This window comes from Neomonachus schauinslandi, chromosome 5, assembly GCF_002201575.2.
Source record: "Neomonachus schauinslandi chromosome 5, ASM220157v2, whole genome shotgun sequence".
Lineage (NCBI taxonomy): Eukaryota > Metazoa > Chordata > Mammalia > Carnivora > Phocidae > Neomonachus > Neomonachus schauinslandi.
The window spans coordinates 68,895,767-68,917,407 of NC_058407.1; the positions used below are offsets into that span (position 1 = coordinate 68,895,767).

Below are 21,641 nucleotides of genomic sequence, written 5' to 3' on the forward strand. Positions count from 1 at the left end.
TGCCTAAGCATAAAATGAAAGTAAGTGTAAGCTATGTAGATAATACTGTTCTTCATAGGTTAAAAATATATATATAAATTCTCTTTCAAGTCAGCAATTACTGCTTATACCCATTGCTTATACCCACTGCTTATACTGCTTGTAATTCTAAATTTTCAAGTGCATTTAGAGTAAAATGCTACAACAGTTTGTACAAGGAATTCAAGTCTACAAGGTGAACCAAGTTCTTAGTTATTGTGGGATCTAAATGTTTTTTCATTCATGGTAAATCCATATTCTGTCGATATACATTTATTGTTGTGGAAAAAGAAATTCGTCGCTCTGAGACTCCTGCAGAAATATAGAACTTGGTGAAGGACCTGATTTTTTTTTTAAAGATTTATTCATTTATTTTCAAGAGAGACAGAGAGGGGGAGAACAAATGAGGGGAGGGGCAAAGAGAAGAGAATCTTCAAGCAGACTCCCCGCTCAGTGCAGAGCCTGACATGGGGCTCCATCTCACGACCCTGAGATCATGACCGGAGTGGAAATCAAGAGTCAGATGCTTAACTGACTGAGCCACCCAGGTGCCCCAAAGGACCTGATTTTTTACCCTTACAGTATCACAGGGAACTACGATGAGACCACAGATATTCCTCAGTAGGACTTCCAATCCCTTCTGGAATCACAAGGGGTATAGAAAACCAAACTTGCAAATTAAATAAATACCCCTGGGCGTTCTCCACACTTTTTAATGTTGGCACCATAGCTTTTGGTTGTAGCCAAGCTCTGTTGTAAGATGACCTGGCATTCTAGAGCTGCAAAGGCCCTGAGAGTTTACCAAATCCTTCCCCATCCCCCTCAGCACAATGACAGCTCGGCGTCTGGAATCAGGAAGAACTGAGCTTCATCTTCCTAACCAGAAGCAGGAGCTCAGGCAAGTGACTTACCATCTCTGAGCCTCAGGTCCTCAGCACTGCTTGTCAGAGGTAGAGCTGTTATCAGGAATAAATGTATGGAAGTGTTCTATGGAATTTTACAAATAATACAGAATCTTCTTTGTGCACATAAGAAAAATGAGACCTGGAGAGGCTAAGACAAGATGGTCTAAGTTTAGTTTATACAACCAGCTTCCCCAAGCACTTGTCCATTGACAGATAATCATGAATCAACAGATTAGCAAATATTCGGATCCCCAAACTGTAGTAGGTGCTGCAAGTATAAAGATGAGTATAACACAATCTTGGAAATTTTTGTTCCTTCGAGGGAGATTATGCATATAGCCTAAGGATTTAAATGATGTTTTAAAGCAATGCAGCAGAATAGTTGCATTGTGCAGCAAGTTGAAAAGATATTAAGAACGTTTAAGTCAGAATAGAGAGTTATCTGTTGGGATGGAGGGACTGATACAACTTGTCATATAACTTGTCATAGTTTCCATAAGGCTTAAGATAGGTATTGCAAAATAAAAAAAATTATTTGCACATTTGTAAGGAGGCTTCACACTAGACAGTCTTAGAAAAATTCTAATTGCATAATATTTTCTATCTAGTACCTGATGTAATGTTAGGTTATGTTTAAAAGAAACAAGAAAATAGGCCATGGTACTATTTTGCCATCTTTACGTAATTTGATATTTGTTAGCTAATTGTTCAAACCCTTTGGGCTTCTCTGTAGTGCTCTGTGACCTGCGGCGTGGGAGTTCAGCAAAGGGATGTGTACTGTAGACTCAGAGGCGTTGGTCGGGTGGCTGACGAAGTGTGTGATCCATCCACCCGGCCTTATTTTCAGCAGCAGTGTTGGCGTCAGGACTGCAAACAGTACCAGTGGGTAGCAGGAGAGTGGCTGAACGTGAGTACTGACAAGCAAACTTTCAAAGACACTGCCTGAAAGAATGTGTTATTCATTTTGTCGTTGTACTTCTAGTGTTCAACATCATGTACCAAAACAGAGACACATCGGCAAGTGAAGTGCACCGATGCACAAAATGTTCACGTGAATGAGAGTTTCTGTGATCCTTCAACCAGACCTCTTTCAATCAAAAAGTGCAGGAACCCTTCCTGCAGGTATATTGTGGTAACAGGAGACTCATCACAGGTAAGGCAAAGAAAGAAAGTTAAGACATTTTGCTCCTGGGGAAAAAAAAAAAAAACGGAGTCTCAAATTTGATGCAGTTGAAACTGGGTCTACATTTGCATCTGGGGCTTGGCAGGGGGACGTCTGGGTGGCTCAGTCAGTTAAGCATCTGCCTTCAGTTCAGTTCATGATCCCGGGGTCCTGGGATCAGCCCCACATGGAGTTCCCTGCTCAGCCGTGAGTCTGCTTCTCCCTCTGCCCCTCCCCACTGCTCGCATGTGCTCTCTCTCTCAAATAAATAAGTAAAATCTTAAAAAAATAAATTTGAATACAGGGGCAGATAATGGTATGCATATCAATCTAGGGAATGGAACCACTGACAGTTGGATGGTGCAGAGAGAGTAATAGCAACATGTATGTTAAACTGTAGTTCAGTTCTGTTCTAGTTCAGTTCTGAAGTGTTAGTTGGGACCAACTGTGAAATCAACTACCAGGAACAGTTTGGCAAATTGGCCCTGAGGAGTTGCCTGCTTTTTAAAAACAGCTTTTTTGACACATAATTTACAAACAATAAACCACACATATTCAAAGTGTATAACTTGCTAAGTTTTGATGGGTGTACACACCCATAAAACCATTACTATATTCAAAATAAAGAGCATCTCCATCACCCCCAAAAGTTTCCTAGTGCTACTTTATACTTCCTTCCCCTCTCCCTCGTAACTATAGGTAACCTAATCTGTTTTTTTATGTTAGGGATCCCTCATTATATTATTTTGCATTTTCTAGAGTTTTGCATAAACAGAATCACACAGTATGTACTATTTTTGGTCTGATTTTTTTTTTTTAAGATTTTATTTATTTGAGAGAGAGAGAGCATGAGTGGGGTGAGGGGTGGAGGGATAAGCAGACTCCCTGCTGAGCAGGGAGCCTGATGCAGGACTCGATCCCAGGCCTCTTGGATCATGACCTGAGCCAAAGACAGATGCTTAACCAACTGAGCCACCCAGGCACCCCTGTCTAATTATTTTGATGATTTTACGTATTTTGAGATTCAGTCAGGTTGTAGTATGTATCAATAGCTTATTCCTTTTGATTATTAAATAATATTCCAGTATATGGATAGCTTCCAGGGCACTAATCTTCTGTGATGTCTGATTTGCCATTAATTCCCATCCTCTCTATTTTTCTTAATCTCAGGCAGTGTAATATTTATCTTTAGAAGTTTGATTTTAGCTTTTTTAGTTCTTTCATGTCTCTACTTTTCGAATATGCTACAATTAGTAATAACTTTTTAATGTCTTTCTCTGCTAATTCTGACATCTATGTATGTACATTTACAATTGAGAGAATTTTAGTATACTCTCAAGTTTGTGCAACCATCACCATGATCTAATGCTAGAACATTTTATCACCCCAAGAAGAAACTCCATATATATTAGTAGTAACTTCTCATTTCCTTCTTCCCCTGAGCCCGAGACAACCACCTACCTATATTCTGCATCTATGGATATTCCTGCTCTTGGCATTTCATATAAATTGAATCATACAATATGTGGTCTTTTGTATATGGCTTCTTTCACTTAGCATGGTATTTTTTAAGGTTCATCCACGATGTAGTATATAGCCATCATTCATTCCTTTTTAAGGATGAATAATATTCCATTTTAGGGATATGCTACATTTTGTTTATTCATCAGTTGATGGATATTTGGGTTGATTCACTTTTTGACTATTCTGAATAATGTTGCTAAGAACATTTGTGTACGAGTTTTTTTATGAATGTTTTCAGTTTTCTTGGGTAAATACATAGAAGTAAAATTTCTGAGTATTATGATAACTCTTTAATTTTTTGAGGAAATTCGAAACTGTTTTCCACAGTCGCTGCACCATTTTGCAATCCTACATATTTTACACACTCTTGGAATAAATCTCACTTGGTCATGGTGCATAATCCTTTTTATTTGTTTCTGGAATTGCTTGCTAGTGTTTTGTCGAGGATTTTTGTATCTACATTCATAAGAGATATGGGTCTGTAGTTTTCTTGTGGTATCTTTACCTGGTTTTCGTATGAGGGCTGTAATGGTCTTGTATGATGAATTAGGAAGTATCCCTTACTCTTCTTTCTTTTGCAAGAGTTTTGGAAAGGTTAATGCTAATTCTTCTTCAAACATTTGATGGAATTTACCAGCAAAGATTCTGGTCCTGGGCTTTCCTCTGTGTAAAGTTTTTGGTTATTAATTCAATCTCTTTGTTATAGTTCTGTTCTTTCTCTCTCCATCCTAGAGTGTATTGTTGTTGCTGTTTGCTTGGTTAGTGATTTTTTTTTTTTTAACTCACTGTAAAGTCTGTATCCTTTGTCACAGGTAGTCACTGAAGTTTTTGCTTGATTAATTTAATTGTGAGCTAATAATTGGATAGTGATTTCCTTACATACCTAGAACCAATCTCTAGCCTCTGCTAAGAAGCTCTGTATGTGTAGGCATGTTTAACACTCAGCCAGGGAGTTGACAACTCTTCCTTAAGCTTAATGTCCTGCTTTTGTGCATAGCTTGGATGTCAGTCAGAGATGAGAGTGTAGGCCCTTGCCAGGTGCTTTCTGGGCATGTGTAGAGTCCTGGACAGGTGCACAACCTTATGCATGTTCACATGTTTCTAGATTACTATGAATATATTGGAGCTTTTCAAAGCTGTTACAGACATTTCATTTCCCAGATTTTCCTTTTAAGCCTTTTCAACTAGCTTATTTTTTGCTCCATCTGTTGTCCCTGCTCTGGAAGCTGCAAAATTAAACAGTGGCCTTTAATTGGGTTCAACAAATGCCCTTAGGGAAAACGCTTTTAGCACTGGGCAAGCTCTGAGTCAAGTCAAATAAAGATAGTCTTGCAAGCAGGATTTTCTAGAAAACCATCAAACAGTTCAAATTATGACAATTCTATGGGAAAGAGACTTTGAAGGATGTTCAACCCAGTTCCGCCTCTCTTGTGGCTGCCAGGCTGCTGGGTTTTGCCATGTTTGCAGGACTATTGAACCATGAGAGACAATGGACTCTGAAAAACAAACTGAGGGTTCTAGAGGGGAAGGGGGGTGGGAGGATGGGTTAGCCTGGTGATGGGTATTAAGGAGGGCACGTTCTGCATGGAGCACTGGGTGTTGTACGCAAACAATGAATCATGGAACACTACATCAAAAACTAATGATGTAAATGTATGGTGATTAACATAACATAATAAAAAAAAAGGACTATTGATTTTGAAGGCTACTATGGAGCTAGAGAGGGAAGCATGCGTATAGCATGAGTCAAAAGACCACAAATCTCCCTCTTCATTCAGAGACAGCCTTGTTTTATTTTTATTTTTATTTTTTTTAAGATTTTATTTATTTACTTGACAGAGAGAGACACAGCGAGAGAAGGAACACAAGCAGGGGGAGTGGGAGAGGGAGAAGCAGGCTTCTCACTGAGCGGGAAGCCTCATGTGGGACTCGATCCCAGGACCCTGGGATCATGCCCTGAGCGGAAGGCAGACACTTAACAACTGAGCCACCCATGCGCCGGACAGCCTTGTTTCTTAAATAAATACCTCCTGGATTGCTGCAAGCCTTTGGTTAATTTTCAATGTTCTGGGAAAGTTAATTCGACAAATTTTGCCAGTTTCTTCATTGCTTTTATGGAGGAAAGAATTTTCAGAGGTCCTTACTTAGTTTTTTCACTCTCCTTCTTGGTCTGTTTTGAGAGATGGATTTTTCTCCTCATTATGGGTTATATTTTCCTGCTTCTTAGCATGCCAGCTAACTTTTTTTTTGCCAGCTAATTTTTTTATTGCGTGTTAGACATGAATTTTATCTTTTTGGCTATCAGATATTTTTATTCCTATGCATATATCATGAGCTTCACTCTGGAATGAAGTTATTCTTTCTGGAACAGTTTGATCCTTTCTTGCCTTGCTCTTAAGACTTGTTAGGTCGGATCAGTGCATTATTTGTTCTAAGGTTAATTATTCCCCTCTACTGTGGCAAGACCCCTTTGAGTACTCTACCTATTATCCCATGTATATAAAGTTTTCCAGTCTGGCTGGAGGCAGTTGGCATTCTATTTGGTCCCATGTGAGTACCAGATACAGTAATTTCTGTCTTTTGATTGGTTCATTCTTTAGCCTCACTTGGTGTCCTCACATGTGTGTATGCACTGGTCAGAACAAGCTGTCCCCTTGTGTTCCTTTTCTTGTTCCAAGACCTGGAAGCTCTCTCAAGGTAGCAGACTGGAGCAGTTATAGGAGCACTTGTTTTATTTCCATCTCCCGGGTATCATTTTATTGCCTAGTGTCCAGTGTCTGAAAAGCCATTGTTTGATATATTTTTTCCAGATGTTTTTATTGCTTCAGGTTAGATGACAACTTATTTCTTGTCACTCCATTATTGCTGGAAGCCAAAATCTGTTTGCCCATTTTTTGATCTTTAATTGATGTCTACATCATTTACCTATTTTAGTCAAATGGTATTATACATCACATTATATGGTTTAAGATAAATGTATGCTAACTTATATATAGTTACTAGTAAGTTAAGGCTAATAACTATTCTTTATTTCAGGTAAGAACTCATAATATGTTCCATTTCTCTGAAGTTGTGTCTACCAGAGATAAAGCTTCATCCAATTAAACTATTCTTAGCAGTGTAATGGAAAACAAAACCAAAAAACATAGGCACTACAAATAGACAGTCTAACATGAATCTGCATCCTTTCCATTTATTGGCTCAACTCTGGAAATGTTACCTAATGTCTCTGAATATTTGTTTACTCATCTATACATTGCGCTAAAGAATAAGATTATTGTGGGGATGATATAGCCTAGTGTATAGGCAAATAGTAGGCTCTAGTTAAGTTTAAGGGCTTTTTCTCCCCTTATAATTGTGTATTTTTCAGTGTGCAGGTAACTGTGGATTTAGTTACCGACAAAGGATTACATATTGCATTGCAATCTGGCCTACTGAGAAATATAAGCTTCATCAACTTTGGCCTATAGACTATCAAGAATGTCCTGTGCTGCCTTCCCCTCAGGTTTACAAATGCAATTTTAGGAACTGTTTGCATGTGGCCACTTGGAAAGTGGGGAAATGGAGCAAGGTTAGTATATAATTATGAATTGAAAGCCTTTTGAATGAGATTTTCTAGGTGTAGAATGCCTGGTAATCTGCATGTCTAACTAGATCTCAGAGTTGTCTCCTACCCCTTCTGTCTATAAAAACCTACTAAAAAAAGTAACTATCAGTTACTTGTATAAATATTTCTTTTTCTATGCTTCCTATAATCTGCTTATAAACAGGGACCATAGCTCATAACTTATTTCTGTTCCTCTGAGAGTCTTTCACAGTGGCTTGCATTTTGAGTAGATGCTTAAGAAATATTTATTGGTTAAGTAAAGAAGTAAATAGATCTAACGTATGAGTAATGAAAGTCGTTGGCACTATATTCCATTTCCAATTTGATAGAAAGCAATGAATATTGCATTGCAATCTTAGCATATAACAATGAGAAAAACTCTGTAGTCTTAATAATCATCATTGGGCACCTGGGTGGCTCAGTTGGTTAAGTGACTGCCTTCGGCTCAGGTCATGATCCTGGAGTCCCGGGATCGAGTCCCGCATCGGGCTCCCTGCTCAGCGGGGAGTCTGTTTCTCCCTCTGACCTTCCCCCCTCTCGTGCTCTCTCTTTCTCATTCTCTCTCTCAAATAAATAAATAAAATCTTTAAAAAAAATCATCATCATTAATTAATGCATATCAGGGGATGCCTGGGTGACTCAGTTAAGCTTCTGCCTTTGGCTCAGGTCATGATCCCAGCGTCCTTTTAACCATTATATACTTCACCGCCAAACTGTACCCTTTTCACAGTGTTCAGTGACTTGTGGAGCTGGGACAATGGAGAGAAGAGTAGAATGCATGGCTGAAAGTGGCTGGTCCAGTAACTTATGTTTAAAGCGTTTAAAACCAGATGCTCAAAAGAAATGTTACGTCAATGACTGTAAGTAATAGACTTTAAAAATCTACCTAGTACCTAAGTGTTCCTAGGAAGTTTTCATTAAAATTTGAAGGTAAATATTTGTAGCAGTCATATGCTCCACAAAACAAGATGTTTGTTTTTTCAGAGTAGATTAATATTTGTGTGACTGAGCTAAATTCATGCTCTGCTTGTAATTTGTTCATTGTCCATAAGTTGTATTCACTTGTCCTTGAAGGTAAAACATTTACCAGCTGCAAAGAAATCCAAGTGAAAAACAACATTACCAAGGATGGTGACTATTACCTTAACATTAATGGGAGAATACTAAAGGTATTTTGAAAACAGTTTGCATTTGATTTTAACATTGGCTGTTGACTGGAAAAAGCTTTTCTAAATGTTCACATTTTCCCTTTAGATCTATTGTGCAGACATGCACTTGGAAAACCCCAAGGAATACATATCATTGGTCAAAGGTGAAGAAGACAACTTTTCTGAAGTGTATGGTGTTAGGTATGTGATTTTTGGCTTATCTGTGGATTTTTATGGTCCATCAAGAGAATTAGAAGTTCCAGCTTTCAGAGTGACACTTGGGTATCTCACAAGTGGGACAAGTAATTTAGGAGCATGTGGACATATTAGGACCTAAGCCAGATGTTGTCCATGCCTGTTGAATACAAAGGACTTGAGTATTAACATGTGCTCACAGAGAGACTGACTAAGAAGAATACTGAGGGTGAGCTGTGAAACAACAGAGAAGAGTTTAAGAGCTAGGTGAATTTTAATAGAAATGAAGTTAATACTAGTAATAAAATCTAGGAGAACTATAGCTGAATTATTTTCCATAAACCATTCTTGAACTTCCCATTGAGAATTATATGTTAATCTTGAGTGATTTTTACTTCTTTCTCATTTAACTTACTGACACTATCATACTGAAGAGTGTATCTTCTCACTTCCAAAGTTTACCATTTATCTACGTGATGGGGGAATTACTACATCTAATACTAAAAATATTCTAATGTTGTTTCAGACTACAAAATCCATATGAATGTCCTTTTAATGGAAGTAGGAGGCAAGACTGTGCGTGTAAAAATGACTACCTGGCTGCTGGGCACACTGTTTTCAGCAAAATAAGAATTGATCTCAATTCCATGCAAATTAAAAGTAAGTGCTGAATCTCTAAAATAGAAAGTTTCTATTTGCTAATGAAATTCTAACAATAAGTTGGCATATGTGGTAACCAGGGTAGAGAGAAGGGCCTAGCATTGTACAATAATTACTTAATTTTTTAAAAAGAACTTATTGGGTACATAATTCCTTTGCAATAACGGGGACCCTTAATAAAAATGTAGTGGTAATGACAGTGATAAGATGCTGCCCTTCTAAGATATAAGCCTCTACCTTAAAATCCCCAGTTACATTAAGGACAAGGAAGTTAATATCCTCAATATAGTTGTTAAGCCTTTTGCAGGGTTTAAAGTAATAATTAACATTAGTTTCAGTTCACAATTTGTCAAGTATTTTCCCATAAATTGCCTCATTTGATCTTTTTCTTTTCTTTTTTTTTTTTTAAGATTTTTATTTATTTATTTGACGGAGAGAGACACAGCGAGAGAGGGAACACAAGCAAGGGGGAGTGGGAGAGGGAGAAGCAGGCTTCCCGCGGAGTAGAGAGCCCGATATGGGACTCGATACCAGGACCCTGGGACCATGACCTGAGCCGAAGGCAGTTGCTTAACAACTGAGCCACCCAGGCGCCCTCATTTGATCTTTTTTATACCTCTGTATTAGTTAAGGCAGAATTGCATCACATTGTTGCCAGTGATGAAATTAAGATGTCCTTATAAAATTAAGTGACTTGTCCCAATTCATACAGTTAGTAATTGGCATTGAGAGTTAAAGTCCCACCCACAGATCCCTGCTTCTGTACCTGGTGCCTTTCTAAGATTTTTTTTTTTTTTTTTTTTTGACAGAGAGAGAGAGATAGCGAGAGCAGGAATACAAGCAGGGGGAGTGGGAGAGGGAGAAGCAGGCTTTCTGCTGAGCAGGGAGCCCGATGTGGGGCTCGATCCCAGGACCCTGGGGTCATGACCTGAGCCGAAGGCAGATGCTTAACGACTGAGCCACCCAGGCGCCCATACCTGGTGCCTTTCTAGGAAGTAATTCAGAGTATAATAAAATCAAAACATATTTATGGAAGCTAATATACACTGAACATGATGCAGCATTTCATCCTGGAACTTGCATACCTATAAGAAAAGGCAATGAAGTTCATTTCAGAAGCAGAAACTCTATATTGCAATTGAATCACCAGTACCTAGCATGGTCCATAAACTATAGAAAGAAACAAAAAATTTATTGAGACAGGGAATGCATGAGTACATAATCTCTATATCACAGTCACATGATGATGAACTGTTATTGTTAGTAATAATAGCTACCATTTACTGAACACCCACTGTTACTGCATCGGGGAAGCATTATACTGTTATGTTTACGACTCTGGAGTTAGACCGTCTGGGAGTAAATTCTTTGCATCCATTTACCAGTTACATGACCTCGGAACCATCTCTTTAAGCCTAAATTCCCCAATCTGTAAAGTGAGAAGCTGCCTCTCAGGTGTTTTTTCTTTCTTCTTCTTTTTTTTTTTTCCTTTCAGTTGAGGATTAAAAGATAATACTTGTAACATACCTAGTAAGTGCCTTGCATATAGTAAATGCTTGATAAATGCTGGTTGTTATTTAATAATGTATGTTGTAGCATTGCTAAGTACATAAGGGGAACTTGGTAACTTATTTGCTGTTTATTAAGCGGTTATATTTTGTTATTTTATCAAACAACTCTGCTATTTGCCAGGCATTAGGCTGGGCCCTGAGAATACAATGTATACATTTTCAACTCTCCGGTCTCTCTTTTCTTTCCTCCAGTTTGGGTGGCAAAAACCCAGTCTTGATTAAACATTTCCCGCGTACTGCACTTGCAACATGAAACATGAGTGTAGCCCCTTATATACTGCCCTTCTGACTGATCTCCCCTTAAATGCATGACTACTAAGCTACATGCTGCTTGGGTAATCCTGTTGCCCTTCCCTAGTTCATTTCCACCCCCACACCCCTAAATGCCTAACTAACACTTTCTCCTCTAGCTTCAAATTTCTAAAATTTCCAACACTTCCACTTTATCTACTCATTGCTGATGATCTTGCTTCTTGTCTCACTAAGAAAATAAAACTACCGGAAGAGCTTTTCCACAACCTACCACCATCCCATCTACAAGCTACCCAAATCTTCACCTACAGACTTTTCCTTCTCTCCTGCTTACTGTGGGTGAACTATTCCCACTCCCACCTAAGGCAACCCTCTCTTGTTCTTTAGTCTCATCACTTTGTACCTATTCGAGAACATTTGCTCAGCAAACTGAACACCCACTGTTCCTGCATTGGGGAAGTTTCGAGAACATTTGCTCAGCAAACTTTCCCTTCCCTCTTAAATGACCAATTCTACCTCCATTTCTCGAAATCCAGTGACAAGTTCTTGGTTTTCATCTTACTTGATTCCTGTCCTGGCCACTTTCTCCTGTCTTTTTCACAGTTTCTCAGCTTGACTGGTTATTCTTCATCTTCCACAACACTGAATGTTGAAGAGCTTTAGGACACAGATCCCTTTGGGAATCTCATTCTATTTATAGATTTCAAGGGATGGTCCCAAATGTATATCTTCAATTTGGACTGTTACTCTAAACTCCAATATTCAGCTCTTGACTCAGCAAATCCACATGAATGTCTAATAGGCATATCAAACTCAATGTATCCAAAACTGTACTTTCAGTATTTCTTCTCACATCCACTCTTTCTATCTTAAATTTTTATCATTTCAGGAAATGGCACATATAATCTCCTAGATATTCCAGCTAAAAATCTAGCAACAGCTTAGCTCCTCCCTTTCTCTCACACCTACATGCAATCCATCATCAAATTCTGTCAGGTGAATCTCTAACATACATGCTACTATGGACTGAATCATGTCTCCCAACATTCATATGATGAAGCCCTAATCCCCAATGTGATGATATTTGGTTATGGGGAGATAATTAGGTTTAGATAAGGTCATGAAGGTGGGGCCTTCCTGATGGGATTAATGCCCTTATCAAAAGGGGAGAAGACACCAGAGCGCTCTCTGCCATATGAGGAGACAGCAAGAAGGATGACCATCTGCAAGCCAGGAAAAGGGCCCTCACCAGAATGTGACCATACTGGCCCACTGATCTCCCCCTTCCAGCCTCCAGATCTTAGAGAAATATATTTATGTTGATTAAGCCACAGTTCACAGTGGTTTGTTACGGCAGCTTGAGCTAAGACACATATCAAATATCACTTTCTCACTACCTCATTGCTACCACCTTCATCTGAGTCCACACCATTTCCCCCTGGATTATTAAGCCAACTAAAATTGTAGAATTCCTATTTCAGTATTGTACCACTCTCCTATCTCCTGACCTACATTCTCAACAGAGAAGTCAGAGTAATCCTATAAAACATAAGCCACATCATATTTTATACATTTCCATATTTCATCTTTTTAACAACCTGAACTCTGATCAAAACTCTCTGAACATTTACCATCTAACTCAAAGTAAAATAAAAAATCCTTTCAACGGTCAACAAAGCTCAACATGACCTCCCCACCTCCATCACTTCTCTGCTCCCTCCTTGCACACTCTGCTCCAGACATACTTGTCCCTTTGCTGTTCCTTGAACACATCAAGCATGCTCTCACCTTAAGGCCTTTGCACTTTGTCCTATTTGCCTGGAACAACTGTGCTACAGTTACCTGTATGGTTTACTCCTTCATATCTTTTGGGTTTCTGCTTAATTTCACCTTCTCAATCAGGCCATCCTGGACCACTCTCCATTCCTAAAATCCCTTTCTCTCCTTCTTTTAACTGATTTATTTTTTTCTATACCGATTATCACCCCTAATATAATGTAATATTTACTTTATTACCTGTCTCACTCTGGTAGGACTCAGGTTCCATCAGTCTCTTTCCTCCACTGATACGTTCTTAGAGTACTTAAAATAATATCCAATTCACAATAGGTTTTATTTTTAAAAATTTTTTATTGTTATGTTAATCACCATACATTACATCATTAGTTTTGTTTTTTTTTAAAGATTTTATTTATTTATTTGTCAGAGAGAACACAAGCAGAGGGAGAGGCAGGCAGAGGGAGAAGCAGGCTCCCCGCCGAGCAAGGAGCCCAATGTGGGACTCGATCCCAGGACCCTGGGATCATGACCTGAGCCGAAGGCAGCCGCTTAACCGACTGAGCCACCCAGGCGTCCCACATCATTAGTTTTTGATGTAGCGTTCCATGATTCATTGTTTGTGCATAACACCCAGTGCTCCATGCAGAACGTGCCCTCTTTAATACCCATCACCAGGCTAACCCATCCTCCCACCACCCTCCCCTAGAACCCTCAGTTTGTTTTTCAGAATCCATCATCTCTCATGGTTCATCTGCCCCTCTGATTTTCCCCCCCTTCATTCTTCCCCTCTTGCTATCTTTTTTTTTTCTTAACATATATTGCATTATTTGTTTCAGAGGTACAGATCTGTGATTCAACAGTCTTGCACAATTCACAGTGCTCACCATAGCACATACCCCCCCCAATGTCTATCACCCAGCCACCCCATCCCTCCCACCCCACCCCCCACTCCAGCAAACCTCAGTGTGTTTCCTGAGATTAAGAATTCCTCATATCAGTGAGGTCATATGATACATGTCTTTCTCTGATTGACTTATTTTGCTCAGCATAACAACCTCCAGTTCCATCCACGTCGTTGCAAATGGCAAGATCTCATTCCTTTTGATGGCTGCATAATATTCCATTGTATATATATACCACCTCTTCTTTATCCATTCATCTGTCAATGGACATCTTGGCTCTATCCGTAGTTTGGCAATTGTGGACATTGCTGCTATAAACATCAGGGTGCACCTACCCCTTCGGATCCCTACATTTGTATCTTTGGGGTAAATACCCAGTAGTGCAATTGCTGGATCATATGGTAGCTCTATTTTCAACTTTTTGAGGAACCTCCATAGTGTTTTCCAGAGTGGCTGCACTAGCTTGCATTCCCACCAACAGTGTAGGAGGGTTCCCCTTTCTCTGCATCCCCACCAACATCTGTCATTTCCTGACTTGTTAATTTTAGCCATTCTGACTGGTGTGAGGTGTTATCTCATTGAGGTTTTGATTTGGATTTCCCTGATGCCGAGCGATGCTGAGCACTTTTTCATGTGTCTGTTGGCTATTTGGATGTCTTCTTTGGAAAAATGTCTGTTCATGTCTTCTGCCCATTTCTTGATTGGATCACTTGTTCTTTGGGTGTTGAGTTTGATAAGTTCTTTATAGATTTTGAATACGAGCCCTTTATCTGATATGTCATTTGCAAATATCTTCTCCCATTCTGTCAGTTGTCTTTTGTTTTTGTTGACTGTTTCTTTTGCCGTGCAAAAGCTTTTTATCTTGATGAAGTCCCAATAGTTCATTTTTGTCCTTGCCTCCCTTGCCTTTGGTGATGTTTCTAGGAAGAAGTTGCTGTGGCTGAGGTCAAAGAGGTTGCTGCCTGTGTTCTCCTTTAGGATTTTGATGGACTCCTGTCTTCCATTTAGGTCTTTCAACCATTTTGAGTCTATTTGTGTGTGTGGTGTAAGGAAATGGTCCAGTTTCATTCCTCTGCATGTGGCTGTCCAATTTTCCCAACACCATTTGTTGAAGAGACTGTCTTTTTTCCATTGGACATTCTTTCCTGCTTTGTCAAAGATGAGTTGACCATAGAGTTGAGGGTCCATTTCTGGGCTCTCTATTCTGTTCCATTGTTCTATGTGTCTGTTTTTGTGCCAGTACCATACTGTCTTGATGATGACAGCTTTGTAATAGAGCTGGAAGTCCAGAATTGTGATGCCGCCAGCTTTGCTTTTCTTTTTCAACATTCCTCTGGCTATGCGGGGTCTTTTCTGGTTCCATACAAATTTTAGGATTATTTGTTCCATTTCTTTGAAAAAAGTGGATGGTATTTTGATGGGGATTGCATTGAATGTGTAGATTGCTCTAAGTAGCATTGACATCTTCACAATATTTGTTCTTCCAATCCTTGAGCATGGAACGTTTTTCCATTTCTTTGTGTCTTCCTCAATTTCTTTCGTGAGTATTTTATAGTTTTCTGAGTACAGATCCTTTGCCTCTTTGGTTAGATTTATTCCTAGGTATCTTATGGTTTTGGGTGCAATTGTAAATGGGATTGACTCCTTAATTTCTCTTTTTTCTGTCTTGTTGTTGGTGTATAGGAATGCCACTGATTTCTGTGCATTGATTTTATATCCTGCCACTTGACTGAATTCCTGTATGAGTTCTGGCAGTTTTGGGGTGGAGTCTTTTGGGTTTTCCACATAAAGTATCATATCATCTGCAAAGAGTGAGAGTTTGACTTCTTCTTTGCTGATTTGGATGCCTTTTATTTCTTTTTGTTGTCCGATTGCTGTGGCTAGGACTTCTAATACTATGTTGAATAGCAGTGGTGATAGTGGACATCCCTGCCGCATTCCTGACCTTAGGGGGAAAGCTCTCAGTTTTTCCCCATTGAGAATGATATTCGCTGTAGGTTCTTCATAGATGGCTTTTATGATATTGAGGTATGTACCCTCTATCCCTATACTCTGAAGAGTTTTGATCAAGAAAGTATGCTGTAGCTTGTCAAATGCTTTTTCTGCATCTATTGAGAGGATCATATGATTCTTGTTCTTTATTTTGTTAATGTATTGTATTACGTTGATTGATTTGTGGATGTTGAACCAACCTTGCAAGCCCAGGGATAAATCCCACTTTGTTATGGTGAATAATCCTTTTAATGTACTGTGGGATCCTATTGGCTAATATTTTGGTGATAATTTTTGCATCCATTTTCATCAAGGATATTGGTCTGTAATTCTCCTTTTTGATGGGGTCTTTGTCTGGTTTTGGGATCAAGGTAATGGTGGCCTCATAAAACGAGTTTGAAAGTTTCCTTCCATTTCTATTTTTTGGAACAGTTTCAGAAGAATAGGTACTAATTATTCTTGAAATGTTTGGTAGAATTCCCCTGGGAAGCCATCTGGCCCTGGGCTCTTGTTTGTTGGGAGATGTTTGATGACTGCTTCAATTTTCTTAGTGGTTATAGGTCTGTTCAGGTTTTCTATTTCTTCCTGGTTCAGTTTTGGTAGTTGATACATCTCTAGGAATGCATCCATTTCTTCCAGGTTATCTAATTTGCTGGCATAGAGTTGCTCATAATATGTTCTTATAATTGTTTGTATTTCTTTGGTGTTGGTTGTGATCTCTCCTCTTTCATTCATGATTTTGTTGATTTGGGTCATTTCTCTTTTCTTTTTGAGAAGTCTGGCCAGGGGTTTATCAATCTTGTTAATTCTTTCAAAGAACCAACTCCTAGTTTCATTGATCTGTTCTACTGTTCTTTTGGTTTTTATTTCATTGATTTCTGCTCTGATCTTTATTATTTCTCTTCTCCTGCTGGGTTTTGGCTTTATTTGCTGTTTTTTCTCTAGCTCCTTTAGGTGTAGGATTAGGTTGTGTATTTGAGACCTTTCTTGTTTCTTGAGAAAGGCTTGTATTGTTCTATACTTTCCTCTTAAGATTGCCTTTGCTGCATCCCAAAGATTTTGAACAGTTGTGTTTTCATTTTCATTGGTTTCCATGAATTTTTTAAATTCTTCTTTAATTTCCTGGTTGACCCATTTATTCTTTAGTAGGATGCTCTTTAGCCTCCATGTATTTGAGTTCTTTCCCACTTTCCTCTTGTGATTGAGTTCTAGTTTCAAAGCATTGTGGTCTGAAAATAGGCAGGGAATAATCCCAATCTTTTGGTACTGGTTGAGACCTGATTTGTGACCTAGGATGAGATCTATTCTGGAGAATGTTCCATGGGCACTAGAGAAGAATGTGTATTCCGTTGCTTTGGGATGAAATGTTCTGAATATGTCTGTGAAGTCCATTTGGTCCAGTGTGTCATGTAAAGTCTTTATTTCCTTGTTGATCTTTTGCTTAGATGATCTGTCCATTTCAGTGAGGGGGGTGTTAAAGTCCCCCACTATTATTGTAGTGTTGTCAATGTGTTTCTTTGCTTTTGTTATTAATTGGCTTATATAATTGGCTGCTCCCATGTTAGGGGCCTAGATATTTACAATTGTTAGATCTTCTTGTTGGATAGACCCGTTAAGTAGGATATAGTGTCCTTCCTCATCTCTCATTACAGTCTTTGGTTTAAAATCTAATTTGTCTGATATAAGGATTGCCACCCCAGCTTTCTTTTGGTGTCCATTAGCATGGTAAATGGTTTTCCATCCCCTCACTTTAAACCTGGAGGTGTCTTTGGGTCTAAAATGAGTCTCCTGCAGACAGCATATTGATGGGTCTTGTTTTTTTATCCAATCTGATAGCCTGTGTCTTTTGATTGGGGCGTTTAGCCCATTTACATTCAGGGTAACTATTGAAAGATATGAATTTAGTGCCATTGTATTGCCTGTAAGGTGACTGTTACTGTATATTGTCTGTGTTCCTTTCTGGTCTATGTTGCTTTTAGGCTCTCTTTTTGCTTAGAGGACCCCTTTCAATATTTCTTGTAGGGCTGGTTTCGTGTTTGCAAATTCCTTTAGTTTTTGTTTGTCCTGGAAGCTTTTTATCTCTCCTTCTATTTTCAATGACAGCCTAGCTGGATATAGCATTCTTGGCTTCATATTTTTCTCATTTAGTGCTCTGAATATATCATGCCAGTCCTTTCTGGCCTGCCAGGTCTCTGTGGATAGGTCTGTTGCCAATCTAGTGTTTCTACCATTGTAGGTTACAGTTATCTTCTCCTGAGCTGCTTTCAGGATTTTCTCATTGTCTTTGGACTCGTAAGTTTTACTATTAGATGTCAGGGTGTTGACCTATTTTTATTGATTTTGAGAGGGGTTCTCTGCCTCCTGGATTTTGATGCCTGTTTCCTTCCCCAAATTTGGGAAGTTCTCTGCTATAATTTGCTCCAATATACCTTCTGCCCCTCTCTCTTTCTTCTTCTTCTGGGATCCCAATTATTCTAATGTTGTTTCATCTTATGGTATCACTTATCTCTCGAATTCTGCCCTCGTGATCCAGTAGTTGTTTATCTCTCTTTTTCTCAGCTTCTTTATTTTCCATCATTTGGTCTTCTATATCACTGATTCTCTCTTCTGCCTCCTTTATCCTAGCAGTTAGCGCCCCCATTTTTGATTGCACCTCATTAATAGCCTTTTTGATTTCGACTTGGTTAGATTTTAGTTCTTTTATTTCTCCAGAAAGGGTTTCTCTAATAACTTCCATGTTTTTTTTCAAGGCCAGCTAGTATCTTTAAAATCATGATCTGAACTCTAGGTCTGACATCGTACTAAATGTCCGTATTGAGTAGATCCCTGGCAGTCAGTACTACCTCTTGTTCTTTTTGTTGAGGTGATTTTTTCCATCTTGTCATTTTGTCCAGAGGAGAATAGATGAATGAGAGAACAAAATGCTAACAGGGTAACAACATCCCCAGAAAATATACTCTAAACAAATCAGAAAAGACCTGAAACCAGGGGGAAAGAAAGGGAAAGAAAGAAAAAAGAAAAAAAAAGAAAAAGATAAAAACAAACAAAAACAGAACAAAACAAAAAAACCAGAATATGATCAAATGTGATCAGGCTGGTGCATAGATCAGTGCCACACACTAGATTTTGGGCATATTTTGGTCTGTTAGAAGAAAGTGCCTCCCAAAATTTTAAAGAAAGAAAAACTTATATATGTACAAAAATAAGGGTTGATACAATGGAGGGATGGAATATGACTGTAAAGATGAAAATTATAAAAAATTTTAAAAAAGGAATTGATAAGAAGTTGTTTGAAAAAAGAAAGAAAAGGATTTAAAAAGAAAAGAAAAGGGAGAGAATGTGATCAGGCAGGAGACTAGAACAAAGACATAACACTAGGGATTTAGGGTATATTTTGATCTGTTAGAAGAAACTATCTCAAAATTTTAAAGAGAGAACAACTTATATATATATATGCCAGAAATAAGGGTAACTACTATGAAGGGATAGAATATGACTCTAAAAATGAAAAATAAAAATGTTTTTTAAAAAAGGGATTGATAAGATGTTGGTTGAAAAAGGGAAAAAGAAAAATTCAAAAAAAAAAAAGATGGTTAAAAAAAAATTAACTTTGAAAGACGAAAGAATCATGGTAAAAAAAAAAGCCATGGATTCTATGTGCAGTATTCTCCTAGCGCTGGAGTTCTGCTATTCTCGTTGATCGGTAAACTTGGTCTTGGCTGGCTGTTCTCACTGATCTTCTGGGGGAGGGGCCTGTTGCCATGGTTTCCAAATGTCTTTGCCGGAGGTGGAATTGCCCCACCCTTGCCCAGTCTGGGCTAAGTAATCTGCTGGGGTTTGCTCTTGGGAGCTTTTGTTCCCTGCAAGCTTTCCGTACAGCTTTGGAGGAGGAGAGTGAAGATGGCGGCCTCCCAATCTCCATCCCCGGAGGAGCCAAGAACTCGGGCCCTCACTCCTCAGTGCACCCCCAGAGAAAAGCAGTCAGTCACTCCCGTCTCCCCGGTCTCCGGCTGCAGTCCATGCTCACCCGGCCTGTCACCGAGCATTTATATCTCTGGCACATGACCCCGTTTGGAGTCTCCAAACCCAGCAGATCCCTGTGGTGAGCTCCTGCGCTGCTCCTCCTGGGGGAGGAAGGGGGGTCTCCCCGGATCTGCCGCTTGTTGGGTCCCTGCTGGAGGAGCAGTGGCCCGACTGTGCCGCAGATCATGGTTTATGGCAACCCCGAGCTGAGAGCCCATCCCTCGGCTCCCTCTCTGCAGCCGGTTTCCTCACTCTGATACCTGGGAGCTCTGCCACACTCAGGCATGCCCAGTCTTTCTGTGACTCCAATGGTCCTGAGACCACACTGTCCCAGCGAGGGTTCCCCCCCTCCCCCCCCCACCCCCCGCTTAGCCACTGGAGCGACATCCCTCAGTGGAGCCGACTTCTAAAAGTTCCGATTTTGTGCTCCGTGGCTCTATCACTTGCCAGAAGCGGAGGACGGAGGCCCTCTCCCCCGCCATCTCTCCTCCCGAATATCACCTGGATTCACTTCTCCGTACGTCCTACCTTCCAGAAAGTGGTTGCTTTTCTGTTCAGAGAGTTGTTGCTATTCTTTTCTTCGATCTCCTGTTGAGTTGTAGGTGTTCAGAATGGTTTGATCCCTATCCAGCTGAATTCCTGAGACCAGACGAAATCCAGGTCTCCTACTCCTCCACCATCTTGCTCTGCCCCCCCTCACAATAGGTTTTAAATAAATATTTGTTGAGTAAAAAGTCTTTAACTTTCCTCAAGAAGCTATCTTGAGGAAATCTTGAAGACAAATTTGAGTTAACTGAAGTGGAGAAAAGGAGTTTCAGGAGGAAGGAACAGCATGAACAAAAGCCTGGAAAGGTGAATCATCTTGGTTCCATTTAAAAAGTCCATTTTTCTGTAAACATAAATTAAATGGATATTGGGGGGTTGCAGCTTGTTAGAGAAGTTCCCAGAGAGCAGATCATAAAGAACAATGTGTACTAACTACACAATTGAATTTTATAAGTTATGAGAGCCACTGGGGGAAAGTTTCAGCAGAAGAGGAACCAGAATTGGAAGGAGAACAAATTGTATCCATGAAGATAGTTAAGAAGCTAATATAATAATCCAGATGAAAATGATACGGGCTTAAAATAGGGGCATGGTTCAGAATAGGGAGCCTTTGAGAAATATTAAAGAGGTACACTCTGTAGCATTTTTAGACAAGGAATATGGGGATTAACAACAAAGAATATTTAGAAAGATTTCCAAAATAACAGGGTGGATGGTGACATAGTTCAGTGAAATGAGAAATATAGCAGAGGAAATAAGTTTGGAGAAAAAGATAATGTATTTAGTTTGCGCATGTTGAGTTAGAGCTATCTGTGAGTTATCCAGGTAATGATGGGGGGGGAGACAGTAGCAAAGGATGCTTGATTTGAAAGTTGTGTGTGCTGTGCCTCAGCCTAAGCCATAAGTGCCAGCATAAGCAGTGATGTGTGGATAAATGTTTAACAACCAGCATTTAACAACCAGGAAACAAAGTCTGATTTATAGCATTTGCCAATGTCCATGGTTATATATATTCCCACTATGCCAACTTTAAGCTACCAACACGAGCTCATTGTACATGATGTTGGGAAGAGACACACCCAGCTGGTTCTCATGATTTGGTACAAGCTGACTCTGGCACATAACTGAAAGCCTCCTAGCCTTGGAAACTGCCCGTGGTGATACGGTATCTCTAGGAATGCTACTTTTGGGGACTACCTGTAGGGAACTGGTGTCATCATGGGGGCATGCAGTGATCGTTCAGTCTTGTTGAAAAGTGAAGTGATTTGAAACAACCTTAGTGGAGGTGAGAGCCACTGATTGGAAGACTGTTGGTTAGACTATTATTTGATTCAAGCATGAATAACTGATTGGACCA

General features: G+C 39.5%; 1 protein-coding gene across 1 annotated transcript in view; it reads left to right on the plus strand.

The window, feature by feature from the left end:
* The window catches only part of ADAMTS20 (ADAM metallopeptidase with thrombospondin type 1 motif 20), a 168,136-nt gene that overhangs the window by 124,467 nt on the left and 22,028 nt on the right, over positions 1–21,641 (plus strand). The window contains exons 30-36 of the mRNA XM_021704883.1: positions 1,657–1,830; positions 1,906–2,076; positions 6,980–7,180; positions 7,947–8,076; positions 8,291–8,385; positions 8,471–8,565; positions 9,086–9,219. Coding sequence (XP_021560558.1) covers positions 1,657–1,830; positions 1,906–2,076; positions 6,980–7,180; positions 7,947–8,076; positions 8,291–8,385; positions 8,471–8,565; positions 9,086–9,219 — 1,000 coding nt within the window. The remainder of the gene's footprint in view (positions 1–1,656; positions 1,831–1,905; positions 2,077–6,979; positions 7,181–7,946; positions 8,077–8,290; positions 8,386–8,470; positions 8,566–9,085; positions 9,220–21,641) is intronic.